The following is a 26027-nucleotide window of genomic DNA, read 5'->3' as shown; positions in this document are numbered from 1 at the left end:
TTCGGTTCTGTTCGGTTCTGTTGGGTTCTTCTCGGCCCAACTTGGCTGAGGGGTCTCGGCGGGCGCGATCGGGCGCGGCTGCCAACCCAGGTCGGGGTCCCCCCCACCCCAAGCATGCATGCGCCTGGAGACCTGGCAGGTTCCCTATGGAGCAGCCGGTTCGGTTCGGTTCGGTTCGGTTCGGCCCTGCCTTGGGGTGTGGGGTGATCTCGGCGGGCGCGGCCGGCTGCCAACCCAGGTCGGGGTCCCCCCACCCAGCAGGGCCGCGGGTTCGGTCCGGTTCGGTTCGGATCGGTTCGGCAAGGCCCAGAGGGGTCTTGGCCAACCCTGCCGGGGTCCCCCGCGCGCTCCCCGGCGCAGCTGCGTTGGCAGCGGGGCCGGGGTGTGTCCTCGCGCGGTGACACCCCTATTTTTAGGAGTTTAGCATTTGATCTCCCCCACCTCCCGGTTGCAGGGATGGGGTGTCGGCGGCCCGGGATGCAGAAAGTTGGTCCGGGCTATCGTGGGGACGGGTCAGAACCCAAGGTGCGGCCTGGCCTGCGGGGGCGAGTGGGAGACGCCCCCCGGGAAAGGTGGCCCGTCCCCCAGTCCCACATCTGCTGCTCCCGGCGCCCTGGCTTGCCAGGGAAGGAAGGCCTAAAAGGCAGCAGATGGCTAGAGGTTGGGGACCTTGGCCGTGTCTGGCCCTGGGGAGATGAAGCCGCATTGGATTCTTTCCTGCCACCCCAAATCCCCCAACCGCCCCCCAGCCCCCCAAGCCGTCCACACAGCTGCTCACTCTTGCTCTGTCTACACAGCTGCTGGCAGGGGAAGGCCCTGAGGGTGTCTGCCCAGGAGGTCCGGGAGGCCTCCCCCAGTGGCCCTGGAATGCAGACTCGGTGGTTCCCAGGGATGCTTTGGTGTCCTGCTTCGTTTTGGTGTTTGTTTTTGTTTTCTTTCTTTCCTGCCTTTTGGCTTTGGGGTCAGGCCTGCTGCTCAGACCCCGACTGACTCCTGACTCTGTGCTCCGGGGACCAACCCGAGGATGGTGGTGCCAAGGATTGACCCAGGTTGGGGGCCCAGAGGGCAGCTTTCCAGGCAAGTAAGTGCCCTTGTTCCTGGACTTGTTCTCCTGCCCGGATTTATTTATTTTTCTCCGCCAGCCATAGTAGGTGGCATTTCTCCTTGTTTGAAGCACTTGCCTATTTAGGAGAGGCCGAACTAACTTGTGCTTTCGTCACAACTCTTTTTTGGAGCCTTTTTTTTTTTTTTTTTTTTTTTTTTTTTTTTTTTTAATGCACTGGGACCTTGAGAAGTGATGAAGCCTTTCTGGAGATCTGGAGACCTGGATTAATCAGGCTCCCCCAGTACCCCCCCCCTTTTTTTTTTTTTTAAATCTCTTTTGGTATTTGGTCCACACTCAGCAGTGCTCAGGGTTCAGTCCTGGCAGCTCAGGAGACCATATTCAGTGCCATGTTCCTGTCTCTATGGCCCTCTCTCTCTGCTTCCTAGAGTCCCTCTCCCTCGAAGTCTAGTATGCCAGTGTCAGACAGACAGACACACGCCAGTGTCAGACAGACAGATGGACAGACAGACAGACAGACAGACACACACACACACACACACACACTGAGAGTATGGCCATTCTGTCCTGTGTCCCTCTCCCTCGAAGTCTAGTATGCCAGTGTCAGGCAGACAGACAGACACACACACACACACACAGACACTGAGAGTGTGGCCATTCAGTCCTGTACACAAACACACACACTGAGAGTATGGCCATTCTGTCCTGTGTCCCTCTCCCTCGAAGTCTAGCATGCCAGTGTCAGCATGCCAGTGTCAGACAGACAGACAGACAGACACACACACACACACACTGAGAGTATGGCCATTCTGTCCTGTCCCCTCTGCGTTTTGCTAAGTCAGGAGTTCAGTCTGGCAATGGGGCTCACCAGGGGAGCCCTTGGGAAGAACTTTGTGTCTCCTGAGAGGACTTTCGAGATCAACTCCTTTGAGGAGTGTGAGATTAAGGCCCCTGAGAAAGGTCACAGTGGAGGACTTTGTAGGTTGATAAGAAGAGAGTCCAGTCCTGTGAATCCTGGGACAAGCCCTTTGGAATTCTTCACCAGTAAAATTCTTTCCTAAGGTAGAAGGCGGTTCTGCTTCTGTTCTCTCTGGGCTCATTTATTACAGCGGTTGGTTTCGTTCGTGGTGGTTTTAAATTTAGGTGAAAGGCTTTGGATGTTCACCAGTGAAAGCGACTCTCTTGAGGTTGTGAGGTCTTTTTCTTTTCACAACATTTGGCCTTTGCCCATCTAACAGTCGTGGAGAAAAAACCCTGGAAGCTGGTTGGCCGGCATTTGTTGGTGGAGCTCGCAATGGAACTCGAAAGGGGGACCAGTCGCAGGAGGGGGCACCCTAGAAAAACAGTTTACGCTCACATGGGAAACCTGTTGAACCTACACAATTGCCAGCAAAGCTGTTGGGCAGGTTCTTGAAGGAGGAGGCGGAAGTGGAAGGGGCGGGCTGGTCCCCCAGAACGCTCTGTTCCCAGGGGTGACTCGGAGCTGGAGGAGCAGCTTTCTCCTGGCCACTGTCCTGGGGAGCTGTGGAGGGGGAGGGAAGTTCTGGGGACCAGAGCAATCTGGTAGCTGGTAGGGCGCCGCCTTGTGCATGGCTGCCTCCCTGTACCCCAGATGGTCCCGAGCCCGCCAGGAGTGAGGTCTGAGCTCAGAGCCAGGAGTGAGCCCTGAATACTTACTTCTTGGTACAGTCCCTTGCGCCAATAAAACCCCAGTCCACCACAGGGTAGGGTTGCGGGATTTTCACCAGCCCAGTCCACTTTACTCTCCTGGGCCTTTTTTTTTTTTTTGGTTTTTGGGCCATACCCGGCGGTGCTCAGGGATCACGCCTGGCTGTCTGCTCAGAAATAGCTCCTGGCAGGCACGGGGGACCCTATGGGACACCAGGATTCGAACCAACCACCTTTGGTCCTGGATCTGCTGCTTGCAAGGCAAACCCGCTGTGCTATCTCTCCGGGCCCATCTCTCCTGGGCCTTTTTAACTCAAGGAATGTGGGTTCCCAGAGCCACTGGGGCTGACCCCACCCAGGCTTCCTATCTCTGCTCTTTGGAGGAGGCCTCCTGCCCATGTCTTCCTCACCAGCCCAGATCCTCAGTCTTTGAGGCTTCTCTGGAACTTTCCAGGCGGGGACCCCGAGCCAGGAGGAGGGCCAGGACCCTTCTGGAATGGTGGGATCTGTCCAGACTCTTGTTTGCCATCCTGCCTCGATTTTAGCCGGAAGGAACTCGGAGTAAGGGAGAGATGGGGCTGCAGTTGCTGCTGTCTCTCAGTGACTGCTGGGACCCCCTTGCTTCCTCAGGATCACACATGCTTGGAACTGGGGGAACGACAGGGTCTGAGCTCAGTGATCGCAGGGGAAGCGGGTCAGGCCTGTGGAGGCCGGGATGAGCCCGGTGGGTGACCCAAGTGCTTTGGCTGTGTGATGGGTGTTTCCAAGTGTGGGTGATGCCAAGAATAGCACTTGAATATGAGGAATGACCTTTTTTTGCAGCACACCCAGCGGTGCTCAGGGGTTACTCCTGGTTCTGTGCTCAGGGATCACTCCTGGCCAGGTTCAGCGGACCCTATGGGATGCTGGGGATCAAACCTGGTTGGCCCCATGCAAGACAGGTGCCCTCCCTGCCTCCCAATCCTCTGGCCCCCTTTAGGAATCGCTTTGTATTTGGCTCCCCATGGGACCAGGGTCTGTCCTTGGCGATGAGTCTCAGCTCCCGGGTCTGCTGGTGCAGGCTGGATGGTCCAGTGCTGGGAGCCCAAACTTGGGCCTGGCACTCACCGGGCAGACTCACACTGGGCTCTCAGAACTGGCCTCCCACCTTGAGAGCTCTTCTCTGCTTCTTGCTGGGCCATCGTCTCTGGCCACGCCAAGCACTTCGGGGCTTCCCATGCCGCCTCCCATGAAAACCATCGTCCAAATTATATTTCTGGGACGTCGAAATTAACCATTAGTCCTCGTAACCTGCTAATGAAACGCTTCACCGGTGAAAGATGCTCATCGAGGCTCTGCAGAACTTGTCATTTCGTTGCATAAAAATACTTTGATTCTCTGTGATCAGGATGGAGGTGGTGGGAAGGAGGCGGATTGGAAGCCGGATCAGAAGCCGGTGGCTGCTGTGTGCAGGACTCAGCCCTTACTGGGGGTCCAGGAGGTTGGAGGAGCTCAAGGGTTGCTGATTGCTGATTTGTCTTTGGGTGTGTGTGTATGCGTGTGCTTCGGGCCACAACGGTCAGTGCGCAGGGCTGACCCCTGGTTCTGCGCTCAGGGATCACTCCTAGCAGGCTCAGGGGACCTTACGGGATGCCGGGGATCGGATCTAACCCGGGTGGGTTGTGTGCAAGGCAAATGCCCTCCCCACTGTGCCGTCGCTCGGGTTTCGTAAGCTTGACCTGTGAGGCCAAGGGAGCTGCTGGCGCGTGTCCCTGGGTCACCAGCTGTCCCGCTTTCCCGGCGGACGAGGGCCTGTGGGGCACAGGTGCCAGCAGATGTCTGACGAGGCCGGGGAATGCTGACTCTGCTCATGCCCAGCGTCACCGTGACGGACACATGTCATCGTCGAAGGGCTCAACCGGAGACAAACATTCCCCGGTGCAGGAAGTGCTGTCCCGGGGCTTTTATTTTGGTTTCTGGACCACGCTGTGCTCAGGGGTTCCTCCGGGCTCTGAGCTCAGAAACCTGCTCCTGATGGGGCTCTGGGGAACACACGGGATGCTGGGGAATCGAATCTGGGTCCGCCCCATGCAATTACTGCTGGCTCTACGCTCAGGGATCCCTCTGGGCAGAGCTTGGGGGACTGTCGGTGTTGCTGGGGAGGGGGCCCAGGTAGGCTTGTGCGCCAGCCCAATGTCATACTTTCTTCATCCCTCTACTGTATCTCACCCACCGCATCCCCTTGCTTTGTCCTTTTTTCAAAGAAGAGACCTGAGGGCCAGGGAGATAAGACAGTAGTAGGGTAAGACCTTGTCTCCCACACAGTTGACCTGGGTTGGCCAAGGAAAAGAAGATAAGACCTCAAAACTATAAAACCTCAAAACTGAGTGTCAGCGCTCAGGAGTTACTCCAGACTCTACGCTCAGAAATCGCTCTTGGCAGGCTCGGGGGACCATCTGGGATGCCGGGATTCGAACTGCCATCCTTCTGCATGCAAGGCAAACCGCCTAACCTCCATACTATCTCTGGCCCTAGAACTATAAAAATCTTTTTTTTTTTTGTTTTTTTTTTTTGACCACACCCGGTGGTGCTCAGGGGTCACTCCTGGCTGTCTGCTCAGAAATAGCTCCTGGCAGGCACGGGGGACCCTATGGGACATCGGGATTCGAACCAACCACCTTTGGTCCTGGATCGGCTGCTTGCAAAGCAAACGCCGCTGTGCTATCTCTCCGGGCCCAGAACTATAAAAATCTTGAAATCAGTGGTTTGATTTATTCAAGTTCTCCTCTGATATTCTCATTGTGATCGGTTTGCGGTTTAGAGGGTCGTTCAGTCATGTTGCATGTTTCTCGGAGTTTCTGCTCCAGGGATGGATTCTGTGTGACTCAGTTTCTCTTTCAGCTCAAGGCCGCTTCAGAGAGGAGAGAGTGACAGTCAGGGGAGATTGGGTGCAAAGGACGGTGGGGTCACTGTGGGTCTTTGTTAAGTGGGCCCTGAGCACTGTTAGGAGAGCACAGGCCTGCGGAGGGTCAGCGTGCTCCCTCCAGCTAGATATGGCCCATCCCGGGTAGAAACTGGACCCCATTTCCCTGCATTTCTCCCCATATCACCTCCCTCCCCCGACACTGTTCTCTGGAGAGTCGCAGACTTCTGTGATCTTCAGACAGGCCTAGAGCAGAGACGGGGTTAATGTGGGCTCAGAAGATATTAAATCAATATCCAGGATGGCAGTTCGAATTAATTTTTAACTATTAGGTTTAGATAAATGTATCGGACACGCGATGAATGTTTTACACAGTACATTCATTTTTAATTTATTATGATATGTTGTCATTCATTCTTTGTTTCGGGGCCACCTCTGCCGATGCTCGGGGTTTATTCCTGGCTCTGTGATTGGGGCTCGCTCCTGGCGGGGGCCGGGGAGGGGGGGGACCCTCGGGGATGCCGGGGATCAAACTCAGGTCGGCCGTGTGCAAACCACACACCTTCCCTCTGTACTATCTATCGCTCCGGCCCAAACCTGAGACGTTTAGTAGAATGGAAACTTGTCCCCCCTTGGGAGCACTGGGCGCATTGGAGCTAACCGAGAATCACTCCCTTCTCTCTGGGGCTGGATGAGGTACTCCGAGTGAGCCCCAAAACAGCTGTCTGGGGCTGGAGAGATAGTATGGAGGTAGGGCTTTTGCCTTGCATGCAGAAGGATGGTGGTTCGAATTCCGGCATCCCATAGGGTCCCCTGAGCCTGCCAGGAGCGATTTCTGAGCATAGAGCCAGGAGGAACCCCTGAGCATTGCTGGGTGTGACCCAAAAAACAAACAAGCAAACAAAAAACAACAAAAAAACAAAAAAAGGCAGAGCTATCTTAGAGGTCTTCACTTGTTTGCAGGGAGCACCTCCCTGGGTTCAGATTGATCACAGGTCCTGGCGTGGTGGGAGATCCCTTTTCCCCTCTCCAGGGCCGTGTGCAGGGGCGCAGGTGAAGGGGAGACTTCTCTGTGCAGGGGCTTGTTGGAAGCCTTCTTGGAAGAAGTGGCCTTTGTCACCTGCGATCCGGGGGCTGAGTGCAGGAAGGAGCCTCATGTGAAGGAAACAAGTGTCAGCAGTGGGGTGGGGAGTTGAAGTCTTTATATATTTTTTGGTTTTTGGGTCACACCCGGCGGCACTCAGGGGTCACTCCTGGCTCTGCGCTCAGAATTTGCTCCTGGCAGACTTGGGGGACCATATGGGATGCTGGGGATCAAACCCGGGTTCTTCCCTACTACTGTGCTGTTGCTCCGGCCCTTTTTATTTTTTTTTATTTATGGTTTTTGGGCCACACTCAGCGGTGCTCAGGGGTTACTCCTAGCGCTGCATCAGGAACTACTACTCCTGGAGGCTCTAGAGACCCCATAGGATGCTGTGAATCAAAACTGGGTCCACTGCGTGCAGGGCAAGTGCTCTTGCTCCGGCCCCTGCAAGTCATTTTTAGGAAACTTAGCAGCTTTCCTTTCTGGATTCTTTTTTTTTTTTTTGGGCCACACCCGGTAACGCTCAGGGGTTCCTCCTGGCTATGTGCTCAGAAGTTGCTCCTGGTTTGGGGGACCATATGGGACACCGGGGGATCAAACCACGGTCCGTCCAAGGTTAGCGCAGGCAAGGCAGGCACCTTACCTTTAGCGCCACCTCCTGGCCCCTCCTTTCTGGATTCTTGGCCCTTCCTTTTCCCTTGGGTGGGTCTGGCCCGCTGTGTGCTTGCTTGGCACAGCAGGAGGATGTGTTGGCCACACTGAGGCCTGACACATGCTCTGGCTCAAGCGGTGGAGATGTGTGCCCTTGCCCATCGCTTCATGGTGGCCCAACAGGACAAGTAGCACCCACGGGAGACAGTGAGCAGGGAGCCACCGATGGGGCCTCGCAGTGAACCCTTCCCCTGGATCATTCGTCACCCGGCATTGCTCAGGGGTTCCTCCTGGCTCTGCGCTCAGAAATCGCTCCTGGCAGGCTCAGGGGACCATATGGGATACCGAGATTCGAACCACCGCCCTTCTGCATGTAAGGCGTTTTTGCCTTACCTCCAAGCTATCTCTCTGGCCCCTTTTGTTTTTATTTGTTTTTGCTTTTTGGGCCACACCCGTTGGTGCTCACTCCTGGCTCCTGCACTCAGAAATTGCTCTTGGTAGGCTCGGAGGACCAGATGGGATGCCAGGGATCAAATCCAGGTCTGTCCTAGTTTCCCTGGTTGGCAGCGTGCAAGGCAAATGCCCTAGCACTGTCCTATGTTGAAGGAAGGAGCTTTTTTTAAGAGAAATGTCATGTGGGTGTTGAGGGATCCTGGTCTCCTCCGAGAAGGGCTGCCAGGGTCTCCGAGGGACCCTCTGTTGGCCTCCCGGGCTGCTGGGGGAAGTGGCTGGACTTGGTACAAAGGTGGAACCAGAAACTGAGGGGCTGTGCCGCCCCCCTGAGCATTTCAGGCCACAACTGGTTTTGGGGTCACTCAGGGATCACTCCTGGGGAGGCCCTGGGGCACTGTGGGTCATGCCCAGGATTGAACTCGGTGCTGCTGTGTGCAAGACAAGTGCTTTCCTGGCTGGCTGTATGTACTCTCTCCATGTCCCTGGGGAGTTTTTAAGAACCTGGCACCCCAAGGGGTCTCCCAAGCCTCATCCCTGAGCACAGAGTTGGGAGCAAACCCCAAGCATCGCCGAATGCGGCTTACGGGTGGGAAATAAGAACTCGGGGACCAGGGCCAGGCTCCTGGAGCGTCTGAGGTCACAGCTGAGGGCCCGAGGCAGGGCCTGTACCTGCTCAAGCTGTTTCCCGTGGACGTCAGTTCTGACCCAGTTCTGGAAGCTTCCTTACGATCTTGACATGGTTCAGACCCGTCAAGCAGCAGAGAACAGAGTGACAGTGCAACATGCCCGTGCCTGTGTCTCCCGCCACCGAGACTTGCTCTTAGCAGGGCCCAGTGCTAGGACGCAGGGAGGACATGTGCCTCGCATGCCGCCGTCCCGGCATTGGTCCCTGGCACTCGCATCCAGTGCCCTGAGTCCGGCCCACCAGGGGTGATCCCCGAGCAGTGAGCCAGGAGTAAGTAAGCCCTGAGCATCACCAGGTGTGGCCCCGAACCCCTTCCTGAGGATTTGGAGTTGCAGACAGACCCTGGGTCGGAGTTGCCTGGATTCTGTCTGGCGAAGGGCTCCCTCAACTGTTGATTATTTCGGCTTCTCTTTTTTTTGTTTTTGTTTTTGGGCCACACCCGTTTGATGCTCAGGGGTTACTCCTGGCTATGTGCTCAGAAATCGCCCCTGGCTTGGGGGGACCATATGGGACGCCGGGGGATCGAACCGTGGTCCGTTCCTTGGCTAGCGCTTGTAAGGCAGACACCTTACCTCTAGCGCCACCTTCCCGGCCCCCTATTTCGGCTTCTCTTAATTGGCCAATAAAAAATGCTTCTTCAACCGCAACACTCCTTAAAAGAAGTCTGATTTTGAACCCTTCCCCAATACTCCGTGGCTGCCCTGTCCCAACCTGAAAGACTCTGACCCCTCTTTTCCAGATCCTCCAGCTGCTCAACTGTGGAATGAAAATGAAGCATCTCGTTTATTTGTTTGTTTGTTTGTTTGTTTTATGGTCTTTGGGCCATACCCAGTGGCGCTCAGGGGTTACTCCTGGCTCTGCACTCAGAAGTCGCTCCTGGCAGGCTTGGGGACCCATATGGGATGCCGGGATTTGAATCACTGTCCTTCTGCATGCGAAGCAAATGCCCTACTGCTGTGCTATTGCTCCGGCCCAGAAGCATCTCATTTAATAGAATATTTAAAGGGATATTTTTCGGGGCCCCAACAGCTCTCAGGACGGTTGAGCGTAAGATGGGGGCCTGGTGGTGCCGGGGCTCCGGGCTGATACCTGCTGTGCTCAGGGCCTTGAGGTGCTGGGTCAGTCAGCCAGCATGGGGACCCCGAGTGCCGTCCCCTCCCCCATGCCACAGACTCATGGCCTGCCTACACCTCTGGGCACTGGATGATAATCGATAAGTTTGGGGGAAATCGTCTTCCATTTATTCGCTTGTCACCTCCTTCATGGGCTCTGTAGATAAATGCACGCCAGCATTAAGGGAAGAAGTCTCCCTTGTCCTTAACTGGGAAGAGCGAAAAAGCGTGACATCAGCCCTGTTGCCATGGCAGCGTCGTGGAGTTGGCTGTGTGGCGCTCTCGGCTGGCTGCGGCTTTCCAGGTCCCGACTCTGGTGCAGGGAGGCTCCGAGGTCCGTAAGCCGTCTCCAGAGCCTGGCGCCTGGGCCGGGACTGACAAGGCCCTTGTCCGGTTTTCCGAGTCGCCCTTTCTGGGCTCTGTGTTTCGTCCCTGTTTTGTAGAGAGCCGTGGCATCTCCACTGCCCAGGAGGCCGGGACCTCTAGGGCAGGATTCTGGCCAACTGGGCTGGGCACCTCAGATCCGCGTGGTGCTGGAACCCCTGTGGTTTCTCTGGTTCTTTGGGTTTACTTTTGGGCCACACCCAGCTGTGCTGGGGCAGACTCCTGGGTCTGTGCTCAAGAACACTCTCGGAGTGGCTCGGGACCATGTGTGGTGCTGTTGAGCAGTTCTTTTTGGGGGATTTTTGGGCCACACCTGGTGGTGGTGCTCAGGGGTTACTTCTGGCTCTGTGCCCAGATCGTTCCTGGTAGGCTCTGGGGACCCTGTGGGATGCTGGGAATCAAATTGGGTCCATCCCGGGTCGTCCGCATGCAAGGCAAATGCCCTGTCGCTGTGCTATTGCTTTTTTTGGTGGGGGGGGGTTGGGTTACATCTGGCAGCGCTCAAGGGTTACTCCTGGCTCTGAGCTCAGAAGTCGCTCCTGGCAGGCTCAGGGGACCATATGGGATGGCGGGATTCGAACCCCTGTTTGTCCTGGATTGGCTGCATGCAAGACAAATGCTCTACCGCTGTGCTATCTTTCCACACCCCCCCCCTTGAACAGTTTTTTTTTGGGGGGGGGCCACACCAGGTGTTGCTCAGGGGTTACTCCTGGCTGTCTGCTCAGAAACAGCTCCTGGCAGGCACAGGGGACCCTATGGGACACCGGGATTCGAACCAACCACCTTTGGTCCTGGTTGGCTGCTTGCAAGGCAAACGCCGCTGTGCTATCTCTCCGGGCCCTTGAACAGTTTTTTAATTGATTTTTATTTTTTACTTCTGAGTCACACTTGATAGTGCTCAGGACTTACTCCAGGCCAGCGGCCGACCCACTTACCATCTCTCCAGCCTCCTTGTTAGTTCTTCATGACTTTATTTTATGGCAGCAAACATTGCACTTAGGACCTTTTATTACAGTATCTGTTTGTCCAAAAGCTGTTTCTGTGTTTCTGTTCCTTTGGCCAGACGATAGTACAGCAGGCAGGGAGGGCATTTGCCTCGCACATGGCCGGCTTGGCTCTGATCCCTGGTATCCTCTATGTCCCCTGAGCACCGCCCGGAGTGATCCCTGAGTGCAGAGCCAGGAGCAGTCCTTGAACTCAGCCTGCTAGGAGTGATTTGAGCGTCGCCAGGTGTGACCCCATTTTCCCCCTAAAAATATTTTGAAGTACCTTGCTTTTTTTCCCAGGCTGCACCTTCTGGGATGGGGTGTGGGAGGGAGGAATTCCAGAGCTTCTAAATGTTCTTGGGGGCTGCATCTAGATTTTAAAATGGCATCTATCTTTCTTTTCAAAAAGTATTTAAACATTGGGCCGGAGAGATAGCACAGTGGTAGGGCATTTGCCTTGCACGCAGCAGACCCAGGACGGATAGTGGTTCAAATCCTGGCATCCCATATGGTCCCCCGTGCGTGCCAGGAGTGATTTCTGAGTGCAGAGCCAGGAGGAACCCCTGAGTGCTGCCGGGTGTGACCTCCCCCCCAAAACCCAAACCCAAGCAAAAAATATATATAAATGCCCCAATTTGCAGATGCATTTCTTTCTTTTTTTTTTTTTTTTTTGGTTTTTGGGCCACACCCGTTTGACGCTCAGGGGTTACTCCTGGCTATGTGCTCAGAAATCGCCCCTGGCTTGGGGGGACCATATGGGACGCCGGGGGATCGAACCTCGGTCCTTCCTTGGCTAGCGCTTGCAAGGCAGACACCTTACCTCCAGCGCCACCTACCCGGCCCCGCAGATGCATTTCTAATCCAGCCTTGGTTGTTCCAGCACCCCTCCCAATGTAACGTTCCCCCCACAGCGCAACTGTTCCCTCCACCACTGCTGTTGTCCCACTTTCCAGCCCACCCCAGGGGGTCCAGAGTAATTGACTGTATATTGCTTGTTACCACTAAGTGGCAATGAAGTCATTGAGAAAGACCCCAGCCAGAGAAGATTTGTCAAGATGGTTCCCTCTCGCAGTGGGACCATTATGTCATTCCTGGAGGTTGATGAGGCTGTTCGTCGCTGCTTGAGCCTCCTCTGGGTGATTGTTTTTGTTTTATCGAGCTTGGGTGGCGGCCATGTTGGCTTTCCTATCTAATCCGTCCCGTTCCTACTGGGGTGTCAGGGCTTGAGGAGTTTGGGGGTGTCCTGTGGCTGCATATGCAGCTGAACTTTCCAGGCACCTGGCATCTGTGGGGCAAGGCCCGTGGACTGACATGGTGGCAGGGCTGTGGCTGCCAGACTGCCCGCTCTCATTCGGAGAAGACCCCAGACAGACACTCCTGGAATTTATTTATTTATTTATTTTTTGTTTGGTTTGGTTCTTGGGTTACACCTGGCGGCGCTCAGGGGTTCCTCCTGGCTCTGCACTCAGAAATTCCTCCTGGCAGGCTCGGGGGATCCTATGGGATGCCGGGGATCGAACCCAGGCCCATCCCGAGTTGGCAGTGTGCAAGGTAAAGGCCCTACCTACTGCTGTGCTGTTTCCCCAGTCCCACACACACCTGGAGTTTCTGCCCTTGAGCATCTGCAGAGATGAGTGGAGGAGCAGTGAGGCGGGCCTTTGTGGATGCTGACACAGTGGGGTGTGGGTGCAGCTGCATGCTGGGGCTCCAGCTGGGTGGGGACTCGTCCCGCCCCCTCCCAAGGGCACCTCAGGGTTTCCAGTCACGTAGCAGTTGCACGGCACCTCTTCTCCGAGAGCAGCAGTGTGAGTCTCTGCCGCTGGTCCCCGGACTGGTGTCGCAGCATCTCTGTGTCTCAGGTAGGACAGTCTCCGCTCTGCTCCTTCAGGCTGAGTCTGCTCATGCTGGACAGGGCAGAGGGTGATGGTCAGCCTGGAACCCTGTTTGCTTGTGAGACTGGACCGCGGGGAGGCTTCCAGATGGAAGGCGGAGCGTGCCTTGTATCTTACAAGACATAGGCATGTAAGAAGCCCCTCTGAGGGCCCTGTCCTGTCTACATATATGTTCTTTGTCTGTAAAATGCGTGGACTTGGCCACACACTCTCCAAGGCCTCACGAGTCAAGAGAGATTTGATTTGAGGTGGGCAAACTAACTTTTCTTTTTATTTTTGGGTCATACCTGTGGCGCTCAGGGGTTACTCTTGGCTTTGCGCTCAGAAATCGCCCCTGGCAGGCTCGGGGCTGGGATGCCAGGTACCGAACCACCACCCGTCCTGGATTGGCTGCATGCAAGGCAAAGGCCCTACCTCTGCTACTGCTCTGGCCCCAGACTTGATTTTTTTCACTGTATGCTCTAGAACTTGAATGCTCCCATGTGCCTTGACGTGACATCCTAAGGGACGTTGGCTTGTTCTGTGGCTGCTTAAAATACTTGTAGGACTGGGAAAAGTCCTGCTTTCCCAATATAGAACTGTCCCCAGCATTTGTTCTTAAGGAAAATGTTAGTAACTTCTGCAAACTGACCTTCCTTCCTTCCTTCCTTCCTTCCTTCCTTCCTTCCTTCCTTCCTTCCTTCCTTCCTTCCTCCCTCCCTCCCTCCCTCCCTCCCTCCCTCCTTCCCTCCTTCCTTTCCTTTCCTTTCCTTTCCTTTCCTTTCCTTTCCTTTCCTTTCCTTTCCTTTACTTTCCTTTCCTTTCCTTTCCTTTCCTTTACTTTCCTTTCCTTTCCTTTCCTTTCCTTTCCTTTCCTTTTCTTTTTTTTTTGGTTTTTGGGCCACACTCGGCAGCACTCAGGGGCTCCTCCTGGTCTGTGTTCAAAAATTTCTCCTGGCAGGGGTCAGAGAGATAGCATGGAGATAAGGCGTTTGCCTTTCATGCAGAAGGTCGGTGGTTCGAATCCCGGCATCCCATAGGGTCCCCTGAGCCTGCCAGGAGCGATTTCTGAGCATAGAGCCAGGAGTGACCCCTGAGCACTGTCGGGTGTGACCCAAAAACCAAAAAAAAAAAAAAAAAAATTTCTCCTGGCAGGCTCGGGGGACCATATGGAATGCTGGGGATGGAACCTAGGTTCGTCCTGGGTTGGCAGTGTGCAAGGCAAACACCCTACCACTATACTATCGCTCCGGCCCCTTGACGAACATTTATCAGAAACCTAAACCAAGTACCTAATGCAGACACACCACTGTTTTATCATAGCTAACTGCGATACTCATTCGGCCTGTCAGAACAGGAGTTCATTCAATTTTAGGTTCCTGTTGCCAAAGCCAGGACAGAAGGAGTTAATTCAGGGTCTGAATTAATTCAGCCATTCTGGGCATGAGATAAAATCTGGTTCAGGGGGCAGGAGAGATAGCATGGAGGTAAGGTGCTTGCCTTGTATGCAGAAGGACGGTGGTTCGAATCCCGGCATCCCATGTGGTCCCCCAGACTTCCAGGAGCAATTTCTGAGCAAAGAGCCAGGAGGAACCTCTGAGCATTGCCAAGTGTGACCCCCTCCAAAACAACAACAACAACAACAACAACAACAACAACAACAAAAAGCTGGTTCAGGATCAGAAAGGACGGTTCTGAGCCAAGATAAAATCCGGGTCGGGACACACCATTCTCAGTCAACTGCTTGTGCAAGCCAGTGCAGGAATCCTGTGTTATCTGGAAATTAGACCCGAATCTGCCCCCCCCCCTTTCCCTCTTGGGTTCTCAGGGCCAGGCATGCTAGCTGAGATGGGGGTTTTCTTCAGAGGTTCCAGGCTTTTCCATCTTGGGGGGTGCAGGGTTGCTTTGGGGGAGACCCCAACCATCAAGGTCAAGGTCACTTGGACGCTCTGCAGTTTTCGCCCTCTTGGCTTTATTTTCTGAAAATCCATTTCTCTCCTCAAGATCGCAAGTAATGATTCCTGCTTCCCTTCCGGGCGGGTTACCGTTGAGCTGTCCTGGATTTCTGACACCAGGTACCGCTTCCCACACCTCCCAGCACGTGCTATAGGACCCCAACTGGCGGTGCTTAGGGTTGGCTCCTAAGTCTGTGCTCAAGGATCACCCCTGGCGGTGCTCTGGGAAGTGTACAGGATGCCCGGGATCTGACTCTGAGCCGGCCACATTTCAGGCCAGCGCCCCCCTGCTGTGTGTCTCTCTGGCCCCCAGTTGTATTTCTGACTGAGTGTCTAGTTTGAGCGAAGCGCAGATGTTTCATTCTATTTATTCTTGTTTTGGTTTTTTTGGCCACACCTGGCGGCACACTCGGGCTCTCTGGCCAAACTAAAGTTTCTAAGGATTCAGCAGGTTACTTCGGCACAGGCTGATCCAGGCTTGAGTCTTGACTTGGAATCAAGTGCCCTGTTACGGCCTTTGGAGTCTTTGGAGTCGACTCTTCTTTTTTATTTATTTGTATTTGGTTTTGAGGCCACACCCAGCAGTACTCAGGGGTTACTCCTGGCTCTGTGCTCAGAAATCACTCTTGGGGCCCGGAGGAGATACCACAGCGGTGTTTGCCTTGCAAGCAGCCGATCCAGGATCAAAGGTGGTTGGTTCGAATCTCGGTGTCCCATAGGGTCCCCCGTGCCTGCCAGGAGCTATTTCTGAGCAGACAGCCAGGAGTGACCCCTGAGCAACGCCAGGTGTGGCCCCCCCCCAAAAAAAAAGAGAAATCACTCTTGGCAGGTTTGGGGGACCCTCCGGGATGCTGGAGATTGAACTGTGCAAGGCAAACTCCTTCCCCGTTATGCTCTCGCTTTTATGTGGTTCCCTTTCTGTGAGGTTAGTTTTGGGTTGATCCACTCTCGTATCACAAAGTCTTGTCCTGTGGATTCGTTCAGCCTCTTTCTCACATTGACTTGTGATTGAGTTTGATGTTTGCGGACAGTGGGATGGAATTGGAAGCGTGGATTTGTTTGTGAACGTCGTAGAATAAAGATAAAGTCTCTTACCGAACAGCTGTGACTGAGGCAGATATTGGGCCAGGGAGCTACAACAGTGGGGAAGGCGCTAGCCTTGCGTGTTGCTGACCCTGATGTCCTGGTGTCCCATACATACCTTGAGCACCTGTGGGGAGCACTCCTCGGTGTGAGCCAGGAAAAGCCCTGAGCATCTTTGGGTGTGGCCCCCAGGTCATCCCCACAGGTGTTTCTTTTTTTTTTTTTTTTTTTTTTTTTTTTTTTTTTTTTTGGTTTTTTTGGGCCACACCCAGTAACGCTCAGGGGTTACTCCTGGCTATGCGCTCAGAAGTTGCTCCTGGCTTGGGGGACCATATGGGACACGGGGGATCGAACCGCGGTCCGTCCAAGGCTAGCGCAGGCAAGGCAGGCACCTTACCTTTAGCGCCACCGCCTGGCCCCTGGTGTTTCTTGATGTACTTTTTACTTACTTATTTTTTTGTTTCTCTTTGGGCACCATTCAGGTTACCCCTGGCTCTGTGCTCATGAATCGCTCTTGGCAGGCTCAGGGGTCCCTGTGGGGTGCCGGGGATCGAAGCTGGCTTGGCTGTGTGTAAGGCATACGCCCTCCCTGCTGTGTTATCGCTCCGGGCCAATTTGTACTTGGATTCACAGAAAAGTTCCGCAGAAAAACCAGAGAATGTCCATGTGCCCCATCCTTGTACATCCCCATTCGTATCCAGCACCCCTGCTCCCTGCCGTTCCCAGCGACGAGTCCTCACTGCCAGCATCATCACCCGAGCCCCTACTCCACTCAGTTGCCCTTGACAGGTGCTCCGTGACCCAGGTCTGCAAAGCGTCCCTAAGTTGTGTCCCCACCGACCCTCTTGTGCCCACCTGTCCCTCCACCTCACTGCCCCTCATGCACGGCTGCAGCTGCTTCCGCCTTTATGCTCCCGAGACACGCGTCTCTGTGGCCCGCTGGCTCATGATGGTTCTATATTAGGGACGAGTGCTGGAAAATTGGATTGGGGTGTCTTTCAGCCGGACCCGGGGTGGGAGAACTGGCTGGTGCCAGAGATGCAGGAAAACGTGCGTCCTTGCTGGAAACTCCTGCTCAGGGATTTTGCGTCCCTTCTTGTGGCATTGAAGAACAGCCGACGTCCAGCTTCCAGCTGTGGCTGCTCCTGGAATGTTCCTCTTCAGGCTCCGGACTATTTATCTGTTTGGTTTTTGGGACACACCCGACACTGCTCAGGGCTTACTCCTGGCTCTATGCTCAGAAATCACTCCTGACAGGCTCGGGGGACCCTATGGGATGCCAGGGATCGCACCTGGGTCCTTTCTGGGTCGGCTGTGTGCAAGGCAAACACCACTGTGCTATCGCTCTGGCCCCACTCCTGATTACTTAGAAACCTGAACTTGACACTTGCTTTATGGAGGTGGAGAAAGAGGAGGAGAGGGGAGGAAGAGGAAGAGGAGTGGGAGGTCATGTCACTGGGCAGGGAAGCACTGGAGTGGGGGGAGTGGCACAGACCTAGGTGGCTCGCGCGTGCCCAGAGCCTGTCATTCCGGCCACAGTCTCACTGCCTTTGTTTCCCCCCAAAACCCCAACGTACCTCCCATGTCCAGTGTGACTTTCCCAGGCTGGGACCCTGGGCCACGGGGTTCGGACACCCCCCTTGGTGGGTGGGATTCCCAGATGGGCCTTTGCTCATTGCACTCAACCCGGAGAGACCGGAACATACCAGCAGGTCTCAGCAAGGCCCGTTGCAGTTGCAGTTGCAGTTGCTCAGACCGCGGGCACAAGTTCAGTTGCGTGTGTTTCTGGGCTCTTGGTGCAGGTGGGATGGCTGTGTTCTGTCTGGCCAGTGGGAGGCAGGGTCCAGGACCACCCAGGGCTCTGGTCTCAGGGGAAGGGGATAGGCGAGTTGAATATGGGGGACCTGGCTTGAGTGCCCCTGGGGTCATGGTGCCTGGGGGGGACATCGGGGTGAAGGGAGATGCCCTCCTTGGGGCTTGGGACAGTGACACGGGGAAGAGTGGTCAGTGGCCATGGGGGTTGCATGAGCATGGGTGGTGAGGACGGGTTGGGGCCATTAGACACATGTATGGTGTCAGGTCAGTGCCACATGGGCAAGAGTTGGGTCCCTTCAGACCCCTCGTCAGTCTCATGGACCCATGCGGGGTTCCTCATACCCTTCAAGAATGGGCTTTTGGGGGGTTTGCTGAGAGTGTTTTTTTTTTTCCCTTGTTGTGGGCGGCTGGCATTTGTTCCCCAGTGGTGGGACTGTTTCCCTTCCCATCACCTCAGTGCCGCCTCTGTCGTGACACCATCTCATATTGGGCCTGACAGCAGCACCTGCCTGCCAGTCGTGGTGCCCGTCCTAGGCCACTGCCCCTCATGGGCCCCAAGGACAGGAGACCCGCCACTTCTCATGCATGGCTTTATCTGTCAGCAGGGAGGGGCGCAGGGGACAGACCACAGGGTGGGGTGCAAGATGAAGGTCCCTGGGAGTAAGTTGTTGCCACCCGGGCCAGGCAGCGAGTTCTCTGCCTTCCCCGTTCCTGTGCCCACGGGGCCGAGCTGCCCGGGTTCCTGGCCGAAGCAGTTGTGCCCTCTGGGCATGTGTGGGGTTGCCCAGGGCCTGGTTGAGGATATGGGGGGGGGCCTGGCACATGAATGACAGGTGGCTGGGGGTCCTGACGCGGTGAAGACCCCTCCCTCCCAGTAACCTCCCTCCCTCTCCCCGCTGCAGACGAGAATGGCTTCGAGGACGCGTTGTCCAGTCCCGCGGAGGTGCCCAGGAAGCCGTGCCCGGTGCAGGTGGTCCTGGCGCGGGAGGACGACCACAACTTCGAGCTGGATGAGGACGCGCTGGAGCGGATCCTGCTGCAGGAGCACGTGCGCGACCTCCACGTGGTCGTGGTGTCCGTGGCCGGGGCCTTCCGGAAAGGGAAGTCGTTCCTGCTGGACTTCATGCTCAGATACATGTACAACCAGGTGAGGGGGCCGCTGGGGGTGTGGAGTATGGCTACGGACAGGCAGCTCTCGGTCTCCCTCCCTGCCCTTCATCCCCTTCGCAGCGGCTCTGCCCAAGTGCTCTGCGCCCTCGCGGCCAAGCTCTCCTTTCTAGGACAGAGCCCAGCTCCGTGGCTCCGTGACTGTGGCTCCGTGGCTCCGTGGCTCGGTGGGTCCATGACTCTAGCTTCATACCTTGGTGGCTCTGTGACTTTGTGGCTTTGTGGTTCTGGGGGCCGCCTCTGCCCCTGGGACTCCTCCATCTGTTCACAACCACTCATCTCCTCTGGGAGCTTTCCCTGGCCTCTGCCCTGCTCCCGCAGCATTGCCGGTGGAGTTTCCCCTAATGCTAGGCTCGGCCTGACCTCTGGACCTCGGGCGGCGACCCCGGCAAGGTGGCCTGGACTCACAGCGCTCGCAGAGCTACTAGGCCTGGTGCAGTGATTGGCCCAGATTGAACATTTGCTTTATGCTTCTACCAGTGAGTCTCCCCACATCCTCCCCACTCCTTCCCTCCCTCCCCTCTTCCCTCCCTCCCTCTCTCCCCTCTCTTCCTCTCTTCCTTGTGATTTCCTGCATAGAGCATTTCTCCATGTGCCTTTTGGCCATGTGTGTTTCTTCTTTGAGGAAGTTTCTGTTCATCTACATACGGGGTTGGGCTGGGTTGGACGTTGTTTTCTTTTCTCTCATTTTTTTTTTTTTAATAGTATCTTTATTTAAACACCGTGTTTACAAGCATGATTGCAGTAGGGTTTTTTTTTTTTTTTTTTTTTTTTTTTTTGTTTTTGGGCCACACCCTGTGACGCTCAGGGGTTACTCCTGGCTATGGGCTCAGAAGTTGCTCCTGGCTTCTTGGGGGACCATATGGGACGCCGGGAGAGCCGGGGGATCGAACCGCGGTCCTTCCTAGGCTAGCGCAGGCAAGGCAGGCACCTTACCCCTAGCGCCACCGCCCGGCCCCTGCAGTAGGGTTTTACTCATAAAAAGAACAACCCCGGGGCCGGAGAGATAGCATGGAGGTAAGTCGTTTGCCTTTCATGCAGGAGGTCATCAGTTCAAATCCCGGTGTCCCATATGGTCCCCTGTGCCTGCCAGGAGCAATTTCTGAGCCTGGAGCCAGGAATAACTCCTGAGCACTGCCGGGTGTGACCCAAAAACCACAAAAAAAAAAAAAAAAAAAAAAAAAAGAACAACCCCTTCACCAGAGCAACCTTCTCATCACCAGTGCCCCCAGCTCCCCTCCCACCCCCTCATTGCTTTCTTTTAAAGCTACCAGTGCTTTATATATAAAGCCATCGGCCCTTTATCGAATGAGAAGTCGTAAATAGTCTTTGTGTCCTGGTCCTTGCTTCCTTGGAGGTCCAGAAGCTGCTTCATTTGATGGAGACCCAGTTGTTTTCTTTGCTTCCACTTGCTTGGTCAGCGGTGTTTCATCCCTGAAGTTGCCTTTCATTTCAGCAGCACCGAGAGAACTGCCCTTGTTTCCCTCCATTCTGGGTCGGATATCGAGGCCTTCTTTGCACTTTGGCCTGACTTTTGTGCCTCCCCTCAAGAGGAGGTCTGAGTCCATTGCTTGCATGTGATTGTGATCGAGGAGTTGTAGCTCCTTTATCGAAGATTAACTGGTTCTATCCCTGAGGATGTTCGACTCCGTCCTCTCGACCAAGAGGGTCTTCATTTATTCCAGTGCCGTGCTGCTTTAATGCCTACAACCTGGGCCTGGAGAGATAGCACAGCGGTGTTTGCCTTGCAAGCAGCTGATCCAGGACCAGAGGTAGTTGGTTTGAACCCCGGTGTCCCATATAGTTCCCTGTGCCTGCCAGGAGCTATTTCTGAGCAAACCGCCAGGAATAACCCCTGAGCACTGCAGGGTGTGGCCCAAAAACCAAAAAAAAAAAGAAAAAAAAAAAAGCCTACAACTTTGTGGACAGTTTGAAGTTGGGGAAAGCGATGCCTCCCCCTTCTCCCCAAAGATTGCGCTGGCTGTTGTGGGTGGGTGGTAATTGTTCTGTATGTGTTTCACAAGTCTTTATCTACTTGAAAAAATGTCAATAACATTCTTATGGGGCTGCACTGAATGCGTGTTATGCTTTGGGGGGCAGTATTGCCTTTATTATTATTATTATTGTTATTTTTTGGTTTTGAGGCCATAGCCACAGTGCTCAGGTCATTCCTGGTTCTGTGTCGGAAATTACTCCTGGCAGTGCTACGGGGACCATGGGATGGCAGGGATTGAACCCAGGTCAGCCATGTGCAAAGCAAATGCCCTTCCTGCTGTACTATCTCTGGCCCCTCTGTGTTGTCATTTTGATGTTACTCCGTCTGACCCATTAGCAGGGCATGCGTTTCGACTTCCTCGTGTCCACTTTTATTTCTTTTAAGTGATGTGCAGTCTTTTTCTTTTAATAATTTCTTTATTTAAACACCGTGACATACAGAGTTTCTCATAACACAGTTGCTACTGACATTCAGTGTTCCAAACCTGATTCCACCACCAGTGTGACATTCCTTCCACCATTACCCCAGTTTCCCGTCCTCTTGGCAGGTATGAATAATTTACTGAATATTCCTAACTGGTAATGGATTTATCGAAAAAGAAAAGGCCATAAAAGAAACTTTGTGGGAGCTTGAGCGACAGCACAACAGGAAGGGTGTTTGCCTTGCATGTGGCCCACCGGGTTCGTTCCCAGGAGTGCGGCCGAGTGTGGCCCCAAAACAAACACAGAAACAAAAACAGTGAAAATTGTGAAAATTGTCATATCTCTCAGTGGGTTCATTATGCCTGAAGATTTCCGCAGCTGTTTGTTGCTCCTTGAGCACTTCTTTGTTGCTTTTTGTTGCGTTTACACGGCTTCTGGGGTAATTTCACATCCACTTTGCTGCCTTCCTACTAGAATGCCAGTATTGAAAAGCAGGCAGGTGTCTCCTGGCCACATATGCAGCCGCACAGGCGCAGTCCAGGGCCTCGAGGCTCTGTGGAACTGGCCCACGAGCTGACGTGGTGGCTGTTGCGGATCATGTGCGTGGCTGCCCGGGCTTCCGGAAGCGAGGCGGGACAGGGTGGGGTGGGATGGAAGGTGGCCCATCCTGTCCCCCAAATGTACCCGGTGATCTTACTCCTTGAACGGCTTCCCTGAAGTTTTTGGCTTTGTCTCTCCGCAGAGATCAGAGGAATATAGTGGGGTCACGGGGTGGTGACTGCCGTGAGTGCACCTGAGCGTGCAGCTCCCAGGTGTCTGGGGCGACGCTGGAGTGCCTCCATGACTTTCCTGGGCTCCTCGGCTCCACTCAGCTCGGCTTGGCCTCTCTTTGCAGTGAAATGGCCGATGGGCAGGGATGGTGGTGGCTGTTTCTCATCATATATGTGGTTCTGGTTTTCTTTCTGTGTGTCCCTCACATCTCTCTTTGGTCAAGCTGATTCTTTTTTGTTTTGTTTTGTTTTGTTTTGTTTTGTTTTTTGTTTTTGGGCCACACCCTGTGACGCTCAGGGGTTACTCCTGGCTATGCGCTCAGAAGTTGCTCCTGGCTTCTTGGGGGACCATATGGGACGCCGGGGGATCGAACCGCGGTCCGTCCTAGGCTAGCGCAGGCAAGGCAGGCACCTTACCTCCAGCGCCACCGCCCGGCCCCCAAGCTGATTCTTAGATACTTAATTTTCTGTGTCACAGTTGTGAATGGGGTTGTTTGGTTTCTTTTTCTTTTTTTCTGTTTTTGGGCCATATCCGGTAACGCTTCAGGGGTTACTCCTGGCTCTGCGCTCAGACATTGCTCCTGGCTTGTTGGGGGGAACCATTTGGGACGCCTCGGGATATAACTGCAGTCCATCTTGGGTCAGCCGCGTGCAAAGCAAAGGCCCTACTGCTGCGCCACCACTCCGCCACCCCCCCTTTTAATTTCTCTCTTCTGTTCCATTATTGCTTGTAGAACAGCGTGGACTTTTGCGTATTGATCTTGTAGCCTGCCACGCTATTGTCTCTAGAAGCTCTTTGGTAATCTTTAGGGTTTTCTAAATATAGCATGTCATCCGCAGCTAGCAAGAACTTGACTTCTTCCTTTCCTATCTGGATGCCCTTGATATCTCTGTCTTGCCTAATTGCTTCGACAAGTATTTCCAGGACTATATTGAAGTGGGAAAGGGCGCAACTTGGTCTTGCGCCCGCTCTCTGTTTTTCCCAGTGAGTCTGATGTTTGCTGTGGGCTGTTTGATTTCCAGATTTGTTTAGTTAATTCTCCATCATTTGCGCGATTAATTTATATTTTCTCTGCATCAGGGTCTGAGGAGATAGTTGATGTAGTTTCTATCCTCTTGGTTTTGTGGAGGGAGGTGCAGTGGCCCAGCATGTGGTCTGTTGGCCTTTTGGGGTTGCAAAGCCCCATTCCTGTCTGCTCGCCCCCTCTCTTCCGTTTCTTCCTTCAGAGCCAAATGTTTCCTTGATCTATCAAGAGCTGATGGAATGGAAAAGTCTACACCTACTATTGTGTTGCTATTAATGTCTTTCTTTCTTCAAGTCTATTAACGGTTGCTTTTTAAATTTTATTCATGATGTTTATTTATTCTTTTTGGGTCACACTTGGCGGCACTCCGGGGTTCCTCCTGGCTCTGCTCTCAGAAATTGCTCCTGGCAGGCTCGGGAACCCTATGGAATGCTGGAAATCAAACCCAGATCTGTCCCCGGTTGGCCACGTGCAAGGCAAATGCCCGACCACTGTGCTATTGCTCTGGCCCTATTCACAGTTGTTTTAAGTATTTTGCTGGTCCCCTGTTAGTTGCACATATATTTATAATGTGATTTCTTCCCGATGTACATATTTCTTGACTACTAAGAAATAACCCTCTCTGTCTCTTACAACCTTTTTGAGCCTAAAGTCTCTGTCGGCTGATACGAGTATGGGCCACCGTGGCCTTTTCGAGGGAGTTGTTGGTTCGAAGGATTGAATGTTCTTCTCCCTTTGACTTGGAGCCTGTGTTTGCTCTGACTCTTCAGCTGTGTTTCTTGCAGGCCGCAGAATTTGTGCTCGATTTTCTTTTTTTTTTTTTTTTTTTTGGTTTTTGGGCCACACCCTGTGACGCTCAGGGGTTACTCCTGGCTATGCGCTCAGAAGTTGCTCCTGGCTTCTTGGGGGACCATATGGGACACCGGGGGATCGAACCGCGGTCCGTCCTAGGCTAGCGCAGGCAAGGCAGGCACCTTACCTCCAGCGCCACCGCCCGGCCCCTGTGCTCGATTTTCTAATCCGCTTTGCTGTTGTGTCTCCGACTGATTCATCTGAGAGGTTGTCACACAGTCTTGTGCTTCCTTCTGTTGCATTTGGTGTGCCTGTGGGGCTGGTCTTGCCTTAAAGAGCCCCTTCAGCTCTGGCCAAGTTGCTTTCCAGCCTGAAGTTCCTGGGCTGTTGTGTCTGGGGAAGTCTGTTTCCTTCCTTCAGCTGTGAGTGACACTGCGGGTGAGGGGTTCCTTTCAGCAAGGGCTTTCGCTTTTTCCTACCCGTCTGTCTTCGGGCTGAAGCTCCTTAGGACCTTCCTCCGTGTGTCATTTCCTTCTGTGACCTTGCTGCTTACAGTATTCTGCCTGTGACCTTCCCATTCTGATTGGGACGTAGGACGTGCCTGGGAATGTTATTTGAATCTTTTAGCTGGTCCCCCTCCAGTGAGTCCTCCAGGATGTTGGCCTCTGCTCTGCAGCTCCCAGAACTTCTCAGCGGTGATCTGTGATGCCTTTGACTGTTGCTTCCGCTTGGGGTTTCTTCCCGCCCGCCCGGACCTGCGTGACCCTTCTGTTCTTCATGAACTCAACTGTTCTCTGCTGTTTAGTTATTTTTTAGGCTGTTCATTTGTTTTGTGGGTCTTTTTTTTTTTTTTTAATTTTGAGAGTTCTTTAATACTGTCTCAAATATATCATTGGCCTCATTATTTCTGCATCTCCCCTTGCATCTTTTTAAAAATAACGATGTTTTGATTTGCATCTCCCTGATAATTAGATGGGGAGCAATTTTTCATGTGTCCTGGCTCTGTGCTCAGAAATCGCTCCTGGCTTGGGGGACCATATGGGATGCCGGGGATCGAACCCAGGTCTGTCCTGGACAGCCATGTGCGAGGCAGATGCCCTACTGCTGTGCCATTGCTCTGGCTCCCTCCCCCCCTTTTTTAGGGATTGTTGATTGTGGTTGAGGAAGTTCAGAACAGGAGGCCAGATGGGGGTCTGTGGAGTGTGGGGGAGACCAGGATGGTCTGACCCATGGACTCTGCTCCTTAAGTTTGGGTCCCCTGGTTCACTGAGGAGTTTAGGGTCCTGCCGGGTCTCCCCAGGTGTCTTAGAGCACCTCACGTGGAGGCTCACTCCACGGGGAAATTTGGGTCCTACTGGCCATTAGCAGGGAGTGGGGAGAGTGGGGGGACTTGTGCTCAGGAAGCCCCCCTCCACCCTCCCCTTTTTTCTTCCTTTCCTCCTCCTTTCACCACACCTGGCGATGCTCAGGGCTTCCTTCCGGCTCTGCACTCAGGGCTCACTCCTGAACCAGGCTCAGGGGATCCCACGGGATGCCGGGAATGGCATCCGTGCAAGAACAGCGCCCTTCCCGCTGTGCGGTGGCTCCACGCAGACTGTCCTGCCCCGAGCTGGGTCCCCTCCCCTCCCAACACGCCCGCTCAGTGCTTCTGAAGGGAACTAAATATAGTTTTATTTCGGACTATTTACAGAGTGGCTCCCAGACCTGCCGTGGCCTAGAGATTAGGAGGAAGGATCATATGAGCACTGGCCCCGAGTTTGCCAGGAGCCCAGATCCCCGAGATCGGCCCAATGAGAGCTGGAGCTTGAGCCGGCTCCCTCTCTGGTCCAGCCCCCCCCTAGTGAGAGAGCCTGGAGGGGGCGCTGGGGGGGGCCCCTGTGTGGTCATTGGGAGTCACAGACGCATTATTTCGAGTCACTTGCAATTCCTGGGGCTGAGAGAGAAGTGTGTTAGGGAGGAGCAGTGCTTTGAGCAATGCATTTATTTATTTATTTATTTATTTATTTATTTATTTATTTATTTATTTATTTATTTATTTATGGTTTGGGGGCCACACCCAGCAGCACTGAGCGGTTATTCTTGACTCTGCGCTCAGAAATTGCCCCTGGCAGCCTCTTGGGGACCCTATGGAATGAACCCAGGT

The 26027-nt window shown here is 54.1% G+C and overlaps 1 protein-coding gene across 4 annotated transcripts in view; it reads left to right on the top strand.

The window, feature by feature from the left end:
• Nucleotides 1–26027, top strand: part of ATL2 (atlastin GTPase 2) — an 86864-nt gene that overhangs the window by 38978 nt on the left and 21859 nt on the right. For 3 of the 4 annotated variants that reach the window (XM_049784257.1, XM_049784255.1, XM_049784254.1), the window contains exon 2: nt 18615–18859. The exons of the other annotated variant lie outside the window; for it this stretch is intronic. In XM_049784257.1, coding sequence (XP_049640214.1) covers nt 18615–18859 — 245 coding nt within the window. The remainder of the gene's footprint in view (nt 1–18614; nt 18860–26027) is intronic. 4 annotated transcript variants of the gene reach the window in all.

This window comes from Suncus etruscus, chromosome 12, assembly GCF_024139225.1.
Source record: "Suncus etruscus isolate mSunEtr1 chromosome 12, mSunEtr1.pri.cur, whole genome shotgun sequence".
Taxonomy (NCBI): Eukaryota; Metazoa; Chordata; class Mammalia; order Eulipotyphla; family Soricidae; genus Suncus; species Suncus etruscus.
The sequence above is the reverse complement of the archived record's forward strand: the minus strand, read 5'-3'. Positions and strand labels throughout refer to the sequence as shown.